The sequence below is a fragment of the Mobula birostris genome, chromosome 2 (assembly GCF_030028105.1).
Source record: "Mobula birostris isolate sMobBir1 chromosome 2, sMobBir1.hap1, whole genome shotgun sequence".
In the NCBI taxonomy this organism is placed as follows: domain Eukaryota; kingdom Metazoa; phylum Chordata; class Chondrichthyes; order Myliobatiformes; family Myliobatidae; genus Mobula; species Mobula birostris.
Genome location: NC_092371.1, coordinates 146,894,905 through 146,917,731, shown reverse-complemented (window position 1 = coordinate 146,917,731; position 22,827 = coordinate 146,894,905). Strand labels below are relative to the sequence as shown.

Below are 22,827 nucleotides of genomic sequence, written 5' to 3'. Positions count from 1 at the left end.
GTGCTGAACAGCAAGTAGAGAAGATAAAGTAGTGAACAGTATAAACATATATGGTACAAATCATAAGGTAATTGTATTAAAGTGGCATAATGCTTCAGTCTGAGATCTTAAGTTCAGTTGCTGAGAATATAAATGTAGCCTGTTCACTGTGGTTATTTCGAATAGATTTGTGCATTTCTTTCTTGAAGTACTTTGGCAGCTATCATTAACACCATTTTCTCTTCATTTGTGCAAGGAAAGATTGGTAGTTTGCCATATTTTTCAGCTTTTCTGTTTATATTATACCCTGCATCTTCCTAGATATGATGACAATGCTAAAGTGGAATTTAGATGTACACCTGAACAGGCAGAGAATAGAGGGATAGAGACTATGTGTAAGCAGATATGATTTAGTTTGGATTGGTATCACTGTTGTCTCAGATGTGGTGGTCTGAAGAATTTGCTCTGTTCTACGTAGGACCTGTTTGATGGAGGATCCATGCTTTATTAATGTATATTCTAGGGCTCATTCTACTGTACACTTCAACCAATAGCTCAGTGCTGTCTGGAATTTGGCTTCCAAATTTTCAGGTATGTACATATCTTTTTCATGCTGCAGCTTAAAGACTTGGGTTGGAGTGACCTTGCTTGTGGGATGGAGATGAGGGAGATTAAACCTTTTATCTCCTTTCAATGATTAGCTCAGCTTCAGCTGGAACCTTTTTGGAGCAGAGGTGCAATAATGCGGCAAGGAAGATCAAGAGTGGAGTTGGAGTGATCATGCAGATTTGTCTGACACCTGTATACATTGGGATTATGTCTCTGGTGGGTTCAGTAATTTGAATCATGATTTGTATGGAGTTAGGAAGCAAAGGAGAAGGTAAACTTCTTGTAATCTTTATTTTTATAATTTAGTCTTTATTTAAATCAATAGTAGTAATATTTATTATTTCAGTTTTCATTTTTCATCAAAACTGGACTGGAATTTTGTTATAACAAATAGGAGAGTGTGGTAATCTAATTCAGGGGTCCCCAACCTTTTTTGCATGGTGGACCAGCTTAATATTCACAATATTCTTGCCGATCAGGGGGGTGGGGGGATGGTGGTTAATCACGACTGAAATATAGGTGATAAGTCAACTATAAGTCACTTATCAGTGGCTAATACACTCAATTTCGTTTCTAAAAGGGTTTATCTAACAAATTTAATATTAAACACAGTGCATATTTTCCTCGCATGAATATAGTGATAAGTCAATTATAAGTCATAAGGGGGTTCCTTATGTCCAGTCTATTCCACAATTTAGTTTTCGTTGCATTCATTGCAGAAAACTTCGCTTTGCAGAGATATGATGTTGGAAGTGGAAGCAACATTTTCAGTGCTTTTGTGGCTATCTCAGGATATTCGGCCTTGACTTTGATCCAGAATGCCAGCAGAGATGTTATGTCAAACATACTTTTCAGCCCACCGTCATTTGCAAGCTCGAGGAGTTGATCTTCTTCCCGCGCTGACATTATTGATTCACCGGGGACGTTCACAAATGGGTCACGGACCCATTCCTTTACATGTCTTGGGTCTTTTGTGGTTGGGAAGTAACACTCGAATTCAGTCAACAGCGAAGATAGGTGTACGCGCACCAGCTGTGAGCCTCAGTCTCTCCCAAATTCCTGGCTAAGTTTGGAAACATGTCAAATATGACCCTGTCCATTTGCCGTCCTCACAGTTCCAGCTTGGCTGTGAAAGCAGACACTATATCTGCCAACTTGAAGACAGTTGTCATTCTCCCCTGAAGTGACAAATTGAGTTCATTGAGCAGGTTGAAGATGTCACACAGATAAGCGAGTTTTTCCATCCACTCCTCGTCACTGAAGTGTGGTGCCAGTGGTGACTTTTTTCTTGAAAGAAATCTTTGTAGCTGCTCCCTTAACTCAAAAACACTGGTCTGGGCTCTCCCTCTGCATCCATTTCCACGCAAAGCTGCTCAAACAGTCGTGAGTTAATGGCTTTTGCTTTGATGTGATTGATTAACTTGAACAACGTCACTCAATACGCTGTTAAGATCAGGTGACATTTTTCGGCTAGCCAGCATTTCCCAGTGTGTGACACAATGTGTAGACTGGCATTCAGGAGCAACCTCTTTGACTGGGGTAGTGAAACTGGACTCGTAAAGCTGTTCCAACAGCTGTGCTTCGATGTCTTCCGCTATGTCATCGACTCTCCTTGAAACTGTGGTAGCTAAAAGAGAAACCTGTGCCATCTTGTTAGCTGCAGCTTCTCCCAACAGTTCATGGCACATGTCCTTGGCAGCAGGCAGAATCAATTCTTCACCAACAGTGAAAAGCTTCTTAGCCTTAGCAATACGGCTAGCCACTAAGTATGATGCTCCCAGAGCAGCAGCGTTTGTGGAGGTGGTGGCTCTCAGTACTTGCTTCTGTCCCACTTGCTGACGTTTTTCCCACTCAAAAAACTCAACAGGTTTGTCTTTAAGTGAAGGGTGCTTGGACTCAAGGTTTCGAAGTAGTTTTGAGGGCTTCATTGCCTCATTAGACAGCTTGTCTCCACATATCACACGCGGGGCTTGGAGTGTGCGAGTCACTGGTCGCAATAAAGCCATATTTCATGTATAGAACATAGAATAGTACGGCACAGTACAGGCCCTTCGGCCCACAATGTTGTGCCGACTCTCAAACCCTGCCTCCCATATCAGCCCCCACCTTAAATTCCTCCATATACCTGTCTAGTAGTCTCTTAAACTTCACTAGTATATCTGCCTCCACCACTGACTCAGGCAGTGCATTCCATGCACCAACCACTCTTTGAGTAAAAAACCTTCCTCTAATATCCCCCTTGAATTTCCCACCCCTTACCTTAAAGCCATGTCCTCTTGTTTTGAGCAGTAGTGCCCTGGGGAAGAGGCGCTGGCTATCCACTCTATCTATTCCCCTTATTGTATACCTCTATCATGTCTCCTCTCATCCTCCTTCTCTCCAAAGAATAAAGCCCTAGTTCCCTTAATCTCTGATCATAATGCATACTTTCTAAACCAGGCAGCATCCTGGTAAATCTCCTCTGTACCCTTTCCAATGCTTCCATATCCTTCCTATAGTGAGGCGACCAGAACTGGACACAATACTCCCAAGTGTGACCTAACCAGAGTCTTATAGAGCTGCATCATTACATTGCGACTCTTAAACTCTATCCCTCGACTTATGAAAGCTGACACCCCGTAAGCTTTCTTAACTACCTTATCCACCTGTGAGGCAACTTTCAGGGATCTGTGGACATGTACCCCGAGATCCCTCTGCTCCTCCATACTACCAAGTATCCTGCCATTTACTTTGTACTCTGCCTTGGAGTTTGTCCTTCCAAAGTGTACCACCTCACAGTTCTCTGGGTTGAACTCCATCTGCCACTTCTCAACCCACTCCTGCATCCTGCCAAGGTCTCTGCAATCTTTGACAATCCTCTACACTATCTACAACACCACCAACCTTTGTGTCGTCTGCGAACTTGCCAACCCACCCTTCTACCCCCACATCCAGGTCGTTAATAAAAATCACGAAAAGTAGAGGTCCCAGAACAGATCCTTGTGGGACACCACTAGTCACAATCCTCCAATCTGAATGTACTCCCTCCACCACCACCCTCTGCCTTCTGCAGGCAAGCCAATTCTGAATCCACCTGGCCAAGCTTCCCTGGATCCCATGCATTCTAACTTCCTGAATAAGCCTACCATGTGGAACCTTGTCGAATGCCTTACTAAAATCAATATAGATCACATCCACTGCACTACCATCATCTATATGCCTGGTCACCTCCTCAAAGAACTCTTATCAGGCTTGTTAGACACGATCTGCCCTTCACAAAGCCATGCTGACTATCCCTGATCAGACCGTGATTCTCTAAGTGCCTATAGATCCTATCTCTAAGAACCTTTTCCAACAGCTTTCCCACCACAGATGTAAGGCTCACTGGTCTATAATTACCCGGACTATCCCTACTACCTTTTTTGAACAAGGGGACAACGTTCGCCTCCCTCCAATCCTCCGGTACCATTCCCGTGGACAACGAGGACATAAAGATCCTAGTCAGAGGCTCAGCAATCTCTTCCCTCACCTCGTGGAGCAGCCTGTGGAATATTCCGTCGGGCCCCGGGGACTTATCTGTCCTCATGTATTTTAACAACTCCAACACCTCCTCTCCCTTAATATCAACATGCTCCAGAACATCAACCTCACTCATATTGTCCTCACCATCATCAAGTTCCCTCTCATTAGTGAATACCGAAGAGAAGTATTCATTGAGGACCTCGCTCACTCCACAGCCTCCAGGCACATCTTCCCACCTTTATCTCTAATCGGTCCTACTTTCACTCCTGCCATCCTTTTTTTCTTCACCTAATTGAAGAATGCCTTGAAGTATGACTCATCATATTTTCTGTTGACGGAAACTTTCTTTTTTTTTTCAGTCTCGGCCTCAGCTGTCTCTGTGTTATCATCGTTAGGCCTTTTATGTCCTTTACCATCTCTTCCAAAGAAACTCTCAAGCAACATTTCTTTTTTACTCATTGAGTAGTTGCAGGTTAATGCCCGAGTGATGACCTTGCGTGCGTTCAAGTTCAACAGTACGTGACAGGGAATGAGGAAAGGTGCAGCTGACTCATATCGTTTCCTTGTGGCCCGGTAGCACATGCTTTGTGGCCAGGTGGTTGGGGACCACTGATCTAATTGATTTATGTTCTTTAGCATATGAAGATGCAGTGTGTCAGAAATGTACTCTTATTTAGACAACACTTGGATGTGTGTGAGGTGATATTTGTGAAGGCATTTCACAGGATCCTCATTCTCAGTGAAGCTTCTTGTGTGTAGAAGTCAGAGACAATTTGGATTCTGAGAAGAGTTAATGCATTAGAACTTCAGGAAAACTTGACTCATGTATTTTAAATTATAGGGTTCCTGATGAAGTGCACCAAGAGACAGATTTTGGAGTTGACATATTGTATAGTTCTAAGAGTTTTAAGCTGTTGAAGTATTTGGAAAATTATTTTCAGTAGATGTAAAATCATGATCATCATTGAACAAATTGAGGAGGCATATTGACATCCTTTGGCAAATCATTTGGAATAATTTAGGTAATAATTAAGTTTTTTTTTCTATCTTTAGATGTACTTCGTTATATTTGCTAGGTAATTAACTATATGAAGTGGTTGAGATGTTTAAGGAATGGAAAGTGCTTTAAATGTGCAAGTTTTCATTAAATATATTGTTATGGAATCATTGGTATAGTTGTGACAAATTTATAAATGGTTGTTTTCATCAGTTCCAAGGTGGCCAAACTTAGCTTCTGTGTGTGTTTGACTTCTGCCTGGCCTGTGCCTATTTTTCTGGGAGGCAGCAACTGTACTAAAAAAAATTCCTATAATCTGACCCCTTCTCTCCAAAGACCAAAACCTTTCTTTCAATGCAAGGTCACATCATTTGACATGAGACCATAAGATATAGGAGCAGAAGTAGGCCATTTGGCCCATTGAGTCTGCCTCGCCACTCAGTCATGGGCTGATCTAATTCTTCCAGTCATCCCCACTCCCCTGCATTCCTCTCATACCCTTTGATTTCCTGGCTAATCAAGAATCTACCTATCTCTGCCTTAAATACACACAATGACTTGGCCTCCACAGCCACTCGTGGCAACAAATTCCACAGATTTACCACCCTCTGACTAAAGTAATTTCTCCGCATTGCTGTTCTAAATGGACGTCCTTCAGTCCTGAAGTTGTGCCCTCTTGTCCTAGACTCCCCTACCCTGGGAAATAACTTTACCCTATCTAATCTGTTCAGGCCTTTTAACACTTTCATTCCTGAAATTATTCTAGTGAATCTGCTTTGAACCCTCTCCAATGTCAGTATATTCTTTCTAAAATAAGGAGCCCAGAACTGCACACAATACTCCAAGTGTGGTTTCACGAGTGTCTTATAGAGCCTGAACGTCACATCCCTGCTCTTATAATCTGTACCTCTAGAAATGAATGCCAACATGGCATTCGCCTTCTTCACCACCGATTCAGCTTGGAGGTTAACTTTTAGGGTATTCTGCACAAGGACTCTTCCCAAGTTCCTTTGCATGTCTGCTTTTCGAATTCTCTCATCTTTATAATAGTCTGCTTATTTATTTCTTCCATCAAAGTGCGTGACTATACACTTTCCAACATTGTATTTCATTTGCCACTTCTTTGCCCGTTCTCTTAAACTATCTTAAGTCTGTCCTGCTCTTCCACCTATTTTTGTAGCATTGGCAAATTTAACCACAAATCCATTTATACTATAGTCCAAATCATTGACATACATCATAAAAAGCCGCTATCCCAACACTGGCCCCTGTGGAACTGCATTGGAAACCGGCAGCCGGCCAGAATAGGATCCTTTTATTCTCACTCTCTGTTTACTGCCGATCAGCCAATGCTCCACCCATGCTAGTAACTTCCCTGTAATTCCATGGTTTCTTATCTTTGTAAGCAGTCTCATGTGTGGCAGCTTGTCAAAGGCCTTCTGAAACTCCAAGTACACCACATCTACTGCATCTCCTTTGTCTGCTCTGCTTGTAATTTCCTCAAAAAATTGCAGTAGGTTTCTGTTTTAACTGCATCAAGCCTCTATTGCCCTGTAACTCGTCCCACTGACTGTGACTATGCCTCATCTCCTGCCTGTCCTTTCTATCATCTCAGTTGCACGCTATCTTTGACTTATTTCTGTTTTCCTCTTCCTCAGCCCTATCACTCCGGTTCCCATCCCCCTGTCAAATTAGTTTAAACCCTTCCTAACAGCTCTGTTTAAACCTGCCTGCTAGGATATTGGACCCCTTTGGGTTCAGGTGTAACCCGTACTTTTTGTGCAGGTCGTACCTCCCGCAGAAAAGGCCCCAGTGATCCAGGAATCTGAAGCCTTGCTCTCTACATCAGTCTCTCAGCCATGCATTAATATGCCTGATCATGCTATTTTTGAGTTTGTTAGCACATGGCACAGGCAGCAATCCTGAGATTACTACCCTGGAGGTCCTGCTTTTCAGCTTCCTACCTAACTCCCTGAATTCTCTCTTCAGGACCTCCTCCCTTTTTCTGCCTGTGTCATTGGTCCCAACGTGTGCTAAGAACTCTGGCTGTTCAATCTCTCCCTGCAGAATACTCTGCACCTGATCCAGGACATGCAGAAGGGGTGATGAAATGATGGCCACTGTTAATTCTCTGTTAATTTTCTTTTAGCAGATTACATGAGTCATATTTTGAGTATGTATTGCTCACTTTATCAATATCATTGAATCTGAATCCTGCAACTTGTACCCCACAGTACTATAGCAGTATAAACAATAGGATGGTGGAGGCTCACACTGTATTGTCAGTTTAAGTTGGGGGCAATAAATGAGAGCTTGCCATCTCACATTCTGCAGCAATTTTTTTAATTGCATGTGTTTAGAAACAATCTTTATATTTGTTCTACATTTGCACACTTATTTTTAGGGATTGAACAAGAAAGCATATGTTTCGGATATGTAGATTATTACTCTCAGAGTTAAGTAAGCAACACCTTAATTAATCTTTAGACAAGATGCAAATGCAGTCCTAAAATTTTAAGTATTTTGTGATCATCAACAACTCTTAAGAAAAGTTGACTGCTGTTGAGTTAGATCCATGACAGGCTGAACAGACATCAGAAATACATACGTTCATTACCAAGTTAATGACTTGGAGTATGAAAAAAACAATGCAAAGTTTTGGTTCAAGATTGATTTAGAAAGTTTACAATGGCTTTACTTTTAAATAATTATTTAATGACTTTTACTGTATATTGAAGCCACCCTAATTTTGTTGAAATAAACTTGAGTTTTATTTAAGAGCAGATTAAAATTACAGTATAATATTTTTTAAAATACTTTTTTCTTCAATTGCCTATAAGTTTGTACAGGAAGCCATTATAAGATGTGTTTTTTGATTTTCAAGCATATTAAAGTAGCATGTTTGCTTAGCTTTTATGTACATTTTGGGTGGTGTTTTATAAGAATGGTACTATTGAAAGAAAATGTGATGCCCTTATTCCTAAACAAATTATTATATATTTGGGGAACTACTTGTGTTGAAACACTAATCCTTCTCATTTGCTGATATTACTTGTACAGCACAGCAGCAACTTTGCTGAGGAAGGAAACAATTTAAAGAATTATTTATTTAGGAAGTTCATATGCTGAATTTCATGTTTGTTGCATTAATTATTGAATCAAGTAGTTTGTGTCAGTGTGACTATACAGGTTTCCCCCTCCATCCGAAGGTAGAGCGTTCCTATGAAATGGTTTGTAAGCCAAAATGTCGTAAAGCGAAGAAGCAATTACCATTTATTTATATGGGAAAATTTTGTGAGCGTTGGCAGACCCAAAAATAACCTACCAAATCATGCCAAACAACACGTAAAACCTAAAATAACAGTAACACATAGAAAAAGCAGGAATTATATGATAAATACACAGCCTATATAAAGTAGAAATACTTTTCCACAATCATTACTGCACTGCTTTCCGTAGCGAAAATCGCATGCAAGCGCCATCGGCAGAAAATCTCACGCAAGCGCTCTTGGCAGAAACGCGCAAGCGCTCTCCAGTAACCTTTAAGCTATGAAGCTGCCAAATCAAACCAAATAACACGGAAAAATACACAGCCTATATAGAGTAGAAATAATGTATGTACAGTGTAGTATCACTTACGGGAATCGGGAAGACAGCTTGCCAGGCACACTGATGATGGTGTTTTAGACTTGTCGGAGTTTGGGTGGTGCAGTGGCCCCCACCCTCCGGGCCGCTGAATGATACATTGCCGCAAAGAACGCAGGGGTCCAGCGGTAGCCGGGAGGTACACAGCACGTCTTTAAGCAAAAAGCCGAAACAAACATGCTAATTAATTAGGTGCCGCCTGTAATTGTCGGCCCAGATCAGTGCTGATTTCCGATTGCGTCGTCTCTGATCTGGGCAGACAATTACGTGTTGGTGGCACCTAATTAATTAGCATGTTTATTTCGGGTTTTTTCTTAAAGATGTACTGTGTGCCTCCCGGCTACAGCTGCGTTCTCCGCGAATCGGTATCTGTCCGTGGCCTGGGCGTTGGGATGGTGGGACACTGGGGTGTCACCTCGTCGCCTGTTTCCATTAGAGCAGGCAGCTCATCTTCTTCTATCTCTGCTTGCCTCGATGTCGAAGGTCGAGGTTCATCGTCTGCTGTGGCTGATGTGGAAGGCTTGCTTGACTGCTGAGCCTCACGCATTTTTCTATCACACAGTTCTTTAATAAGGACTCAAACCATCCTGCAAATAGCCCCTAAACTGACGTACCCTTTCAAAATTAAAGTCGTACTTTATCATTACTCATCTGGTTTCCATTGTTATCCTTTTTTCTTCCAATTGCATCAGCTCTTCATCTGTCAGTTCTTGGTGATGGGATGCCAAAACCTCTTCAATATCATGTTCATCAGCTTCCACAAGCCAAACTCACGTGTCCTTACTTTGTTCACTACGATCAAAACGCTTAATTATGTCTTGTTTTACACTAAGTGTAACACCCTTACGAGCTCTTTCAGGCTTTTCCGATACCATAGAACTCACCTTGCAAACGGCTGCTCACAGGCACGTGTTAAAGCAAAGCAGTTCTGAATCCGAGTGAGAGCAGCTGCTCAGGGCACGCTGCCTTTTATCGTGTGCTGAATTTTTTTTTCGTAACAGTGAAAACACCTTCTGAAAGGGAAAACAGGGTACTAATGTAGGTCTTTCATAACAGTGAGGTTTCGTAAAGCGAACGTTTGAAAAGCGGGGGACACCTGTACTGCTCAAACAAGCAGGTCAGTTAGAGCTTGAAAAAAAACATGAATTCTGGGTTTTATATTGAGAAGCAAGTAGTAGACTATGCCAGATCACTGAAATGTTCCATTGGTTGTAAGAACACTGCAGCTTGTAAATACCAGAATTTTTAAATTTACTCAATCTGATCAATTGTCTTACAGTTTGACCTTAATGATATAAAACTGGGCTGGTGACTTGCAAAGCAGTTCTCCATTTAAAAATCCCACCCGTAACTGGAAACTGGGCAGCAGGACTCAGAATAAATGCTCATCTTAAGCACATGGCTTAATTTAGAGTGTGGTTAGAGAAAGCATTGTAATTCCAGCAACATGAATTGAAAATGTTGGAAATGCTTACCAGATCACATGGCATTTGTGGAGCGAGAATAAATATTTCAGTTTCTACAGTTCGCATGTCATTGATGTAAAATGTTGAAGCTTTCTTTGCATGGAGACTTTTCTGTAGAAATTTACAGCTGTTTTGTATTTCCAATTCAGATTTCCATCAATTGTTGGAATTGGTACCATAAACATTTTTTTTAAAGATCACAATTAAAATACATTTTTGCACGACATTAAAGGTGAATGAATCAAAAGCCCAGAATTAGGTTAAAAGACTAACATAACAGAGCCTCTTTGTTTTAATTTCTTGTGAATGTAGTTTTCACAGTATGTGATGGATCAAGTTTTCTTCTTTTGTCAAATTGTTAATCTGATTAAGCTCTGAGTATCAAAAATTTATTGAGATAATCACTTTGGAAAAAGCCCAATTTTGCCTTTTGTATTTTAAAAACTAAGATAATTTGAAACTGTCTTCTGAATGAGTTTAAACAAAATGTTTAATACTATTTTGCTTTTATGATGTTTTTAAATGGTATTTTACAAATTGTAATTTAGATTTAATTAAGCATCAGTTTAATTCTTGGGCATTTTACTGTTTCTTGGTCATTATTTATCTTGCACCTTAATAAAATATTTGTTTTATTTTGTCTTAGGAAAGGAACGAGTGTTTAATACTCCTCTCTGTGAGCAAGGTATTGTGGGATTTGGAATTGGGTTAGCGGTTACAGGAGCTACAGCTATTGCAGAAATACAGTTCGCTGATTATATCTTTCCAGCATTTGATCAGGTATGTAAATGCTGTTACCACAATTACAGTAGATTTTCTAATTTTTATTCTGGTTTAGTTTATTATATTTCAAACTCATTTGTGAATTAACCATGTTGATTTCTAAAGCATGTCAGAGAAATATAACTTTCACATTTACTTGTGCTTTTATTGTGTATTTGATTATTTTTCCATCATAATAGATGTAGTGTTCTCGTGCAGTGTGTTGAAACTCTGATAAACATCAAGTTAAACCGGAGCCAATGAAGACAGAGCCGTAGTAAGGTTAACTACTTACTGTGCACTCTTCCACATTAACGTCGTATGGTGAAAACTGTTGATAAAAAAAATACAAACATATACATCGTCTGTTTCATTCTGGAGACCACCCGTTCTCTCTTCTTTTAGTGAGTATCTCCAGCCGCCCCGAGTAGGGAATGAGGAGGGTCGTGTCAAACCACCGCCGGGCCTGAGCCCACCTGACATTTGAAATTGAAAAGCCGACACGTGTGCCACCCAAACCGCCGCTTCCTTAACAGAAATCGTGTTAATATTTTTACTTCAAATACTTTCTTATGAACTTACGGCGTTGCTTCCATAATGTTTCTTTGTGGGTAGAAACGGAGCTCTTCACGATCATGCTGTATACATGGCACCCACCTTCACACCTTCCCGAACCGGAGGTTCCACACAAGACGCAGCGAAACTGGAGGTGACGTCATCACATGCCGTGATATACCGTAGACAATGAATTTGCCTTTGTTGTACTGTAACTTAATTATCAACCTTTAACTTTAACTAGAAAATAGTTACAAACAAATCATTTAAAGCGTAGACCCAATAAAGTGAAATAAATGCCTTAAGGGCAACACAACAGAGATATCATATTCTGTGAAGTAGTGACAGCAACTATGCTATTCAAATTTATCAGTGATTTTAAACTCTTATTGTGACACATCTTCATTGTCACTTTTTTTATTCACGTTGTACAAATATTTGCTTTTAGGTTTAGAAAACAATTAAGTGCAGGATTTGAGTGATTTTTCCTTTGGTTTGAGTCCACTCTATGCAATAATTGTGACAAATTGAATAAAAGAAATTGACTTGCATTGTTCTGCATGATTTTTAATGCAGTATAATTTTTTTATGTAAAAGTCCTAATTTCTCACACTTCATAATATGGTAAGTTAACTGAAGAACAGTGAGTTTAAAATATTTGTATGAAGCCAAAACTGACCTCAAATAGTACATTGCTTTCCAATTGCTTTATTATTTCCTGGTATTTAGCTGCAGAAAAAATGTGGGATTAACTTTTTGCAAAGATGATAGTTAATTGGTTAATTCTGTAATCGACTTGTATAGGCAATCTCATAAATGGTGCCTATAAAAGCTTTATAAATTAATGCTATGTGAAGGCCTATTTCCAAATATCAATAATTTATTGTTATTATTTGGTGGTGAACTTTAAATTTAAAACTGCTTTTTGTGGTCAATACCATGGGGGTGGGGAAGGTGGATTGTTTAAGATTTTGCTTTGAGACTTGTTTGTTTAGAGAATTTAATCTAAGAATTAATTTAACATTTTTCAACTTGCCCATTTCAATTTCACCTTCAGCTTCAATTGAATCTACCCATTTCAATTTCAACTTCAGCTTCAATTGAACTTAAATTTCGTCTTGTCCAGCCCTTTACCTTTCTCAGTCATGTAGCTTCACCTATCACCTTCTAGCTAGTCCTCCTTCCCCTCCCTCCATGTTTTCAATCTGGCATCTTTCCCCTACAATTCCAGTCTGAAGAAAAGTCTCAACCTTTTCATTTCCATAGATGCTGCCTGACGTGCTGAGTTCATCCAGTATTTTGTGTGTCCCCCATTAAATTATGTATTTAGTTATTTCTTTGTCATATAGTTTGAACAGATTATCATTTTGAAATGTAAGAATTCATTGTACTATTTTTCATTATGTAGGTTCCATGCATTTAAATAGGCTGAAGGATTTAGGGAATTTGAAAAACAATGGTTGCTTGCTGAGTGGTGGTGATTTGGAATATTGCTTGAAAGAGTGGGTGGAGGAAGGTGCTCTTAATACAGTGAAAAGGTATCTGTATAAGCACTTGCTACAAAGATGCAAGAGCTGCAAAGTTAGAACAGTCCCTTACGCTGAAATGAATACAATAGGCCATTAAACTTGATTTTTAAAATTGATGATTAAGTGGTCATGGTCATGTATTACTTTATATCATGCATTAGTTTTATGTAAGGGGGTTTCGACTTTTATGTTACTGCGGAGGCTAATTAAAATGGCGTCTTTGTTATGTTAATCTGGGGAATGCGGCTTTGTTGTGTTAAGCGCTGAGAAAGTTTGCGCTAACAGTTTGTTTTTGCTTTAGTGTGTGATAAGAGAGTGCTATTAACCAATTGGGATAGTTGTTATGGTTTTGGTGTATTTGAAGATACTGTATGCGCGGGGTGTTGGGGCAGAAGGCGGGAGAGCGAGACAGAGAATGGAAGAGGTGCTGTGAGTCCGCTAACGGGGTCGGACCCCAAGTGGGACGTTCGGCGAGGAGACGGAGACGGACTCGTGTGGAGCGTCTGGTCGACCACCGTTGTTGGTCCCAGGCAGCCGGTCGAGGTGGCCCAAGGGGGTCGCAGGGTGAAGAAGAAGGTCCTTGAGCTCCAACGGTTTTTGTGCACGAAGAGATTGAACTTTGATTAAGTGTGGCGCCTTTTATTTTCCTTTTATATTTTATTTTCTTTTAATTATATAGTTCCAGTAATATCTATAAACTGTAAATCATTTATTTGCATCTGGTGTATTGTCTGTTATTTGGGTGGGGTGGGGTACCTCACACAGCATCCACACAAACGAATTATCCAGTTTGGCGGGGCCGAGACTGTTTCCCTAGATGACAGCGAGCCGAGCGACCCTGAGGGCGGCCAGGGGGGGCTACATTGTGTGGGCTTTGTCCGGAATTGAGTCTGCTGGTATGCTGTGTGGGTACCCTGTTTAAATCTGTAATGTGTGTCTCTGTGGGTTATTTGCTGGTGATTGCTGTATGCGTGGTGGGTGAGGTCTTTGTCTGAGTTCAGACTAGCATTGACGAGTTGAAGGTGGAACTCGAGGCTGCCCATGCTGTTGGGAGAGAGAGGAAAGAGTGGTCTGATTTGGACGTAGTGTCTGCGAATAAATGTTCTAGCTCTGGCAGGCTCCACCTGGCGTTTGGGATAGTGTCCACCCCAAGAGGGGCGGAGACGTGTGAGACGTGGGCGGAGCGGATCTCTCATTTGTTAGATGAGTGGCAGGCTTGGTTGAGGAAGAGCGACAGGGATTGGTTGAAAGTTTGAGTAGGCGGGCTGGTGACGGTGTTAGAGCTGTCAGGTTCACTTACACCGTAGTGACAGCTGCCAGTTATTTGAAAGAGGGGGGGAAAGTTTTCAGTGTGTCTTCTCTGGCGAGGAGGGCGGCTAAATTGCTTGCAGTGCTGGGGTATCATTTCAGGGGATCAGTTGTTCAGCTGATCAGAGAGGTGTTGGGAAACTTAGTGGAGGCCCAGTGGGGGAACGGCTTGGGGTCTCTGGGGAAGCACGTTCCCAGCAACGTACCAATGAACTTCCGAAAGGAAAAGACCCTATTCCTGAAGGTTTAGAGGGGCCACACCCCAGGGTGTCGCTATGGATAGAGGGAAGCGATGCTAAAGCTATCCTCGACCCCGGGGCACAGATCAAGTTGTTGTACAGTTCGTTTTACAACTGATGTCTGAAGCATTTATCCTTGACAACCGCAAGGGCACCGGAGACTTTGGGTACTAGTGGCAGTAGTTATCCAAAAGACGATGATTGGTTAATGACCCTGGAGTTCATGGAGGCATTTTCTGGGCACCCAGCGTGTCGAGTTGCTTCTGAGGATGTGTGTAGCAGCCTTGAGCCGGTACCGAATTTGAACGAGACCCAGCGGTGGTACGGCTTGGGGAAAGTAGCTGAGGGGGAGACCCTCTTAGTAGACGCTCTGAACCACCATGAGGGAGGGGAGTTGACCGCTGAAGACACCTCAGTGAGAGAGAGGTCGCGGCAAATGTACCCTAGCGGCGTGGAAGATGAAGGCAGCGTGTGTGGGGATGATACGATGTGGTTTAATGTGCTGCATCTGAGGGGTGGATGTTGCCAGATCCTGAGGAGTGCGGCTGTTGAGCTGAAGATGGCCGTTACTAGTTCCCGAGGATTATTCCGATCTGAAAAGATGCCCAAGGGCATATCTGGAGCCCCTGCATCCTTCCCGCGGTGCATGAGGAAAACCATGGGGGAAGTGAAGGTGTGTGGAGTTTTGACGTATGTGGATGACCGCCTAGAGCTTGGATTCGCCTGGGGGGACTATGAGGCGAGGCGAGTGGCTGAGCCCAGGCGACCAAAGTGAAGTGTCAAATGTGGAGGAGTTTTTGGCCGGAGGAGTTTGGTGCAATGTGAGGAAAATGACCCGACATACCAGTTGAACTTCCTGGTGTTGGGACAGATGGTGGTGGACCGGGGGATGGAAACCCAGGTCGTCAATCTGAATGAAACACAGGGAAGAGAAGGGATTTGCACCGCACTGCGGTTATGTGCTGATGAATTAATCCAGCGAGAAGAAACAATGACCCACCTTCGAAGGGATCAGCAGAAACTCAAGACGTCCATTCAGAACAGATTGGAAGATTTACAAGTTGGGGAAGATCAAGGAAGTGTTCTGACTAAGGTCAACAGAAAACCGAGAGCCCAGGGAGGGGAGTTTGACTACACTCCTGAGGAGGTGAAGAAATGGAGGACAGATCTCGGAAAAGGGAGGCGGACACTTGAAAGGAACCTGAAGGTGACTATCGCGAGTTTAAATGAAGTGGAAAAACTGAAAGTTGACCTGGAAGACGCCCTCAGGAAGAAACAACCAGAGGCTGAATATTCTTTAACTGCTGCTTTTCAGGTCAAGGTGGAAGAAGCTGGTGGGGTAACTGCGTCCCAGATTGAGAAGGCCAGGAACCCTGAGTCAGAACTGCTGAGGCTGTGGCGAGAGTTGAAGGAATCCCCGAAGAAGCTGACGTCTCGATTGCAGGAGACTGAAGGGGTAGCCCCGGCTAAATGTTTCAGTTTGGAGAAACTTAAACAGCAGCTACCGATCGAGGGAATGAGGAAGAATACGGATTCGAAGGATGATGTGCTGCACATGTGGAACATGCTGCCTTTCGCTAACTTCCCCGTGATTGAGGAAGAGACCTTTGGCCCTTCTCCCACTGAGTCAGGTGTAGTGGGGAGGGCTAGCTGTGGGCAGTCTGAGTTATGGCAGGATCAGGAAGGAGGAGAGGCGGGGCCCCGGACGCGGGACAGGGGGCTCCGAGCTGTAGTGGTGGCCTGAGTGAGAGAGGAGTTGGCAAGCAGGCCTGAGGTATCCCTAGTAGTGTCTGAGCCTTTTGGGTTTAGGTGAGGGGGTACGAAGGTCTCAGAGGGTTAAGAAGTTCCCAGATAGGTTGGCCTGTGTAACGCCCGTGGGATGGGAGTAAGGTCCACTGTTTGGGGAGCACTGTCACTGTGTGTGTGTCTGTGTATGTGTGTGTTGTGTGTCTGCAGGACTGGTTGGCAAGTTATTTAGAAGTCATGAGGACATGACTTTATTTGGTGGGAGAGTGTAAGGGGGTTTCGACTTTTATGTTACTGTGGAGGCTAATTAAAATGGCATCTTTGTTATGTTAATCTGGGGAATGCGGCTTTGTTGTGTTAAACGCTGAGAAAGTTTGCGCCAACAGTTTGTTTTTGCTTTAGTGTGTGATAAGAGAATGCTATTAACCAATTGGGATAGTTGTTATGGTTTTGGTGTATTTGAAGATACTGTATGCGCGGGGTTTTGGGGCAGAAGGCAGGAGAGCGAGACAGAGGATGGACCAGGTGCTGTGAGTCTGCTAACGGGGTCGGACCCTGAGCGGGACGTTCGGCGAGGAGACGGAGACGGACTCGTGTGGAGCGTCTGGTCGACCACCGTTGTTGGTCCCAGGCGGCCGGTCGAGGTGGTCCGAGGGGTCACAGGGTGAAGAAGAAGGTCCTTGAGCTCCAACGGTTTTTGTGCACGAAGAGATTGAACTTTGATAAGTGTGGCGTCTTTTATTTTCCTTTTATATTTTATTCTCTTTTAATTATACAGTTCCAGTAATATCTATAAACTGTAAATCATTTAACTGCATCTGGTGTATTGTCTGTTATTTGGGTGGGGTGGGGTACCTCACACAGCATCCACACAAACGAATTATCCAGTTTGGCGGGGCTGAGACTGTTTCCCTAGACGACAGCGAGCCGAGCGATCCTGAGGGTGGCCGGGGGGGGCTACATTTATATATTACTTTTAGATAGTAGAGATGTGTATGTTTGTTTATAAAATAATTTTAAATGATATTCTGTGCTATAAAATAGGGCTGATGTTGTAAATATCCTTAGTGGTAATTTATATATATATATATGGTTAAGATCAGTGAAGGGATAGATTGTAGCCAACGTAGTTTGCTATCAAATGTTGCAGCTTGAAATTTTAGGGAACACTTCAAATTAACTTACATAACTAATCTTTTAGTTAAATGTTTTTTAAAGCATAAAAATTGAATTGCGTATTACTAACAATTGCAGTTGCCTGTTAATTATCTTAAATTGCATATCCCACTGACTATGATTACGATTCTGCTAATTTTTAAGTTAGTATTTTGGATAATTTCAAACACATTCATGGGAGGCTGGTTTTTGTTGGAAGCGCAAGACTGAAGCTGAATTCATAGGCCTTTCCTCAACCTTTGATGTGAATAGAGTATCACTTGATGGTCAGATTGTGCATGTCATTATCATGCGCCAGAATGTTCTTGCTGCTGTGAGTGCCGTTAAGCAATAGAAGGATGAGCGTCTGTAGACATAACCGGGTGAGTATGCCAAGAATGTTTTAGGACGGTATCCCTTAAAATTGAATCCCATTACCAACACATTTTAATATTACATGAATGCAGTTCCCACGGAAGCTTATCTGAGTCAACAATATTGCTTTGACCACATAGACAAGTTCTTCTATAATGATGAAGCCACATTACTCTCTGGCCTATAAATAATGGTTACCTAGTTTCACAGATGAACTCTGTCATCAAAGCCAACCAATTCCTTCATCTCAGCCTTCCATCTATAAGAAAAGATGCATCCTGGACAAAACTCTTAAACAATCGCTGAATGACCTTTAGCTGCTTACTAATCTATTACCATTTCCTTAAGATCACTTCAAAAATAAAGTCTTGAATGAATTTCATCAACAAGTTAGAGTATAAAAGATTCTGCCCTGTAATTAGCTGTCGTCTTATCAACAGCTGAATATTGTGCTGACATCTATACCTCAAGTTCTTCCACTACACTCAGTTCCATTCAGCATTGAGAGTAATTTCTGAAACTTAAATCAACTCCATTTCAGTGGTTCTAGTTCTTTCCAGTGGCTAAATTCATGGTATATAGAGAAATATTTCACAAATTTCTTTACTTTCATTATATCCCTGTCAATGTAGTTCTGAAGTTTCTAGTTCTTGCACATCTCTTAATTATCTAAAGTTTATTTCTATATTTTATTTTCAGATAGTTAATGAAGCTGCAAAGTATCGGTATCGATCTGGGAACTTATTTGATTGTGGAAGTTTAACAATTCGAGCACCTTGGGGGTGTGTGGGTCATGGAGCACTCTATCATTCTCAGAGTCCTGAAGCGTTCTTTTCTCATATCCCTGGAATTAAGGTGAGTGACTCAAAATTTATATCAAAGGATACGTAAAGTATAAGACAATTTATTTTTGTATTGTAAATTGGGTAGTGAAAATAAGTTTCTGCTGTTTCACTTCTTATATAGGGAAAGACAGCATAAAAATTTCCACTCCGTTAGAAGGTTTAGAAGTTTTGGGATTGTTGTAGTGGGAAATGTTATTGATTTTGTGGCATGATTTTGAAATTAGAAGTTATTTTCCTTGCTTTTGGTAGAGTTGTTCTGTAGTAAGATTCCACGGATCATTGATAAAGCCCTATACTCTGTTGGCTTAACAAACTGCTTTCTCAACCCGCCCTGAATCCAAATGCATCCTTTTACTCCTGCACTACTATATTCTATTTTGGCTTTTACTCTTGAAACCAAAGTGCATCCCCTCACATTTCTCTGTGTTAAACTCCATCTTCCATGTTCCTGCCCATTCCATCAGCTTGATTATTTCCTACTGCAGCCAATCAGATCTCTTCATAGTTGGCAATACTGCCAATGGTTGTGACATCTGCCAATTCAGAAATTGTAGCTTGCTAGATCATTAATAGAAATCAATATAAAAACATGGAGGCACATTGACCTCAACACTGGTCCCTTGGAAATGAGTCAATTCACTTTGCTCCAATCTGAAAAAGGACATTCATCATGACTGTATTGCCTAATATTTAGTCAACTTCGTATCTGTGCTATGATGTCTTTTTTGCCATATGTTTCAATTTTGCTGATAAGACAGTTATGTGGCACCTTGTCAAAAGCATTCTAGAAGTAGATGACACAAAAGTTGATGCCAGAGAAAGTTATCTAAGACTACAGCAATATTCAGATCAGATGAAGAGCTGAATGGAGCATTAGCAGATGGATTTTAATTCTAATGGCAAATCAAATTGGAGTAGAATATATAGAGTAAATGGATGGTAAGCAATATTGATGAACTTAAGGATTTTGGTGTTCAAATCAATAGTTTCTTGAATGTGGCAATACAGGTAGTTTAGCTGGTGAAGAAAATATGAGGGCATAGGTTTAAGGGGAAAGGAAGAATTTTAACACAAACGAGAGAAAATCTGTAGATGCTGGAAATCCGAGCATTTTGTGTGTGTTGCTGGGAAGAACTTTAAAATGGATTTGAGGGGAAAGTTTTTTTTTACTCAGTGAGTGGATGAGATCTGAAAGATGCTGCCAGGAGACATGGTGGACTTGGTTACAATTACTATGTTTACTAACACTTAGACAGGCATTCAGGTAAACAGGTTTAGAAGGATGTGGACTAAATACAAGCAAATCAAGTCAAGTTTATTGTCATGTGCATGATCATAGAGAGGTACAGGTATAATGAAATACAGCAGATCACAGGCACGTGGTTTCAAACAACACTTAATATAAATTTTACGTAAGTTATTCAAGACAGTGAAGAGAGAGGGAAAAAAAATTGAAAAAGTAAACCTTAATGCAAAAGAAAGACACGGTCAGTCTGAGCCAAGTCCATTGTAGTGCAGTAGGTGGCTCGTAGTGTTCTGTTGCTGAAATAGGATTTGGATGTGCAGGTTGCTTGTAGGAAAATAGCTGTTTCTGAACCTGGTAGTGCAGGAATTCAAGCTTTAGACCTTGTGCTTGGTGATAGCAGCAAGAAGACAGGCATTAAGAAGGCTCGTCAAGTTCAAGATCAGCCTTCTTGAGTAGCTTCGTATAGATGCTTGGGGTTAATGAAAATGTGCATAAAGGTCAACGTGGACATGCTGAGCTCAAAGGTCTGTTTCTGTGCTGTAACACTCTTTGACTCTGATGATTTCAATGTAGTATTGGTTCCCTGTGTTCAGCATGGATATGTTGGTCCGAATGGTTGTTTCTATGCTGTGTGAGTCTGTGGTAAATTATTTCAGAACAGGAATAATGGGAATCACTAATTCTAATACTTAAATGCTTTAAATTTTAAGAGAATGTTAACTATATGTAAAAGCTCAAGTTGAATTTCAATGAAAAGTTTCTTGAACATTTATTCATATTGGGCTGATATATATAATGTGTACATGTTTGCATATAAAAAATTTAAACCTTGGCCTTATCATCTCTGATCTTGTTTATTTCAATGTACTTTGTAGTTTTCTATTCTACCAGAATTTGAGGTGATCTGAAACATTGCTGCTCATGTCCTATTCATCTATCCTCCATTGCCTGCTGATATCTGCTTTTTTTCTGATTAAGCAATGGCTTTATAACCTCACCTCTCCATATTTCTGCAATTTACTTCAAAACAATTCCTCAAACTCAGTCTTCCCGATCATCATTGAATTTAATCACTCCATCCCTTCTGGCTGTTTTTTTTTTAAAATGGCAAGGCCCTAATTCCTGGAATTCATTCCCAGATGTGTCTCTTCTTTCTTTTGTTTGTCCATTTGTTATATGCCGTGTCTTATGAAATGCGTGCTCATCATTTTTCCATGACTATGATTGTTCTTGGCAAATTTTTCTACAGAAGTGGTTTGCCATACCTCCTTCTGGGCAGTGTCTTTACAAGGCATGTGACCCCAGCCATTATCAATACTCTTTAGAGATTGTCTGATGTTAGTGGTCACATAACCAGGACTTGTGATAAGCACCAGCTTCTTCATGGCTTCTTGTGACCCTGATCGGGGGTGGAGTGGGGGGTGTTGCTAAACAGGTGCTACACCCTGCCCAAGAATAACCTGCAGGCTAGTGGAGGGAAGAGAAGGATATATTTCTTCCTTTGGTAGAAATACATCTCCACCCCTTGACCCTCTTCCTAATTGCTATACTATTTATTTGACTAAGCTGTGTCTGATTAAGAGGAGATACAAGAGAATGCAGATGCCAGAAATCTGGGTGGATTCAGAGAAACTCATTGGGTCAAGTACCATCTATGGAGAGCATGGACAGTCAGCGTTTCCAGTGAAGACCTTTATCTGAACTGGGGATAAAAAGGGGTGATAGCTGGTTTAAAATGGTGGAGAGAAGGGTAGAACAAGAGCTGGCAGGTGATAGGAAGATTAGGTTGAGGAAGAGTGGGAATGATGTTAGAACCTGGGAGGTTTATTTGACCAAGCTTTTGTGTTTTTTGTAGTAATATCTACTTGTATGGCTTGATACAATTTTTGTTTGATAATGATTCTGTGATGTCCTTTGCTATATTAAAAGTGCTAGTTAAATAGATTTTAAAAAAATGCAGACTAATGTTTCACAGCAGATATGTTCAGACAAATATTAACATTGAATTTAAATTTTCCATGTGGCCGCCTGGAAAAGGTACCATAGTGGTCTGTTTGTAAGTGGTGCTGTCTTCTTCACTTGGAAACTTAGGCTACATCCACATTACGCCGGGTAATTTTGAAAACGAAGCTTTTTCTCTTCGTTTTCAAAATTACCTGGAGTAGTGTGGGTGTTTTCATCCCCTGAAAGCGGAGCTTTTCTAAAACACTCTCCAGTGTGTAAATCTGAAAACGATTATTGCGCGTTGTAGTGTGGATGGGGTAAACGGAGATACTTAAAAGCGCTGTCACGATAACACCACTACAACAATGCTTTTTCTGCTTCTGCTTGGTACTGTGCAAGCAGTGGCAGACGGCTGTTGTGGCGCGCAGTCAGTGTGAACGGCGTGAGAGTTAAATTGTAAAGTGAGCTTTTTTGACTAGATCCCCTAAATTGGTTTGATTTGAGTCAATCTTTAAAAAATATTAATGTCAGAAATTACTGCGCAGGTCTGGGGGCAGAAGATTCCACTCTCTTGTTGATCTTGGATAGAGGACAGCTTCATGCGTGTTGTTTACTTTGTTGTCCACGTTAATAGTTTGTTTGGAGTTAAACATCTCCACGTTCTCCACTGCTCTGCTGACTTTGTAGTCATTTGTAACTCGCAGAAAACAGCTCAACTTCATTGTCTGTCTAAACGAAGAAGTCCAGTCTGCTTTTTCCAGCAGAGGTTTTCTTTGTATTCCTCGAAGACATTGTTGAAAACTTTCTTTCGCTGTTGTTGTTGGTACTCTAGTTTTTGACCAATGGAAATAGCACAACGCTGCAGCGGAAACGTAAACATTATACCATTTCCTCTTCGCTTGTTTTCTGTAGATGTGTCTGCACAT

General features: G+C 41.3%; 1 protein-coding gene across 3 annotated transcripts in view; it reads left to right on the top strand.

Annotated features, from left to right (window-relative positions):
• Positions 1-22,827, top strand: part of bckdhb (branched chain keto acid dehydrogenase E1 subunit beta) — a 245,744-nt gene that overhangs the window by 42,156 nt on the left and 180,761 nt on the right. For all 3 annotated transcript variants that reach the window (XM_072250112.1, XM_072250128.1, XM_072250121.1), the window contains exons 4-5: positions 10,844-10,977; positions 18,566-18,721. In XM_072250112.1, coding sequence (XP_072106213.1) covers positions 10,844-10,977; positions 18,566-18,721 — 290 coding nt within the window. The remainder of the gene's footprint in view (positions 1-10,843; positions 10,978-18,565; positions 18,722-22,827) is intronic.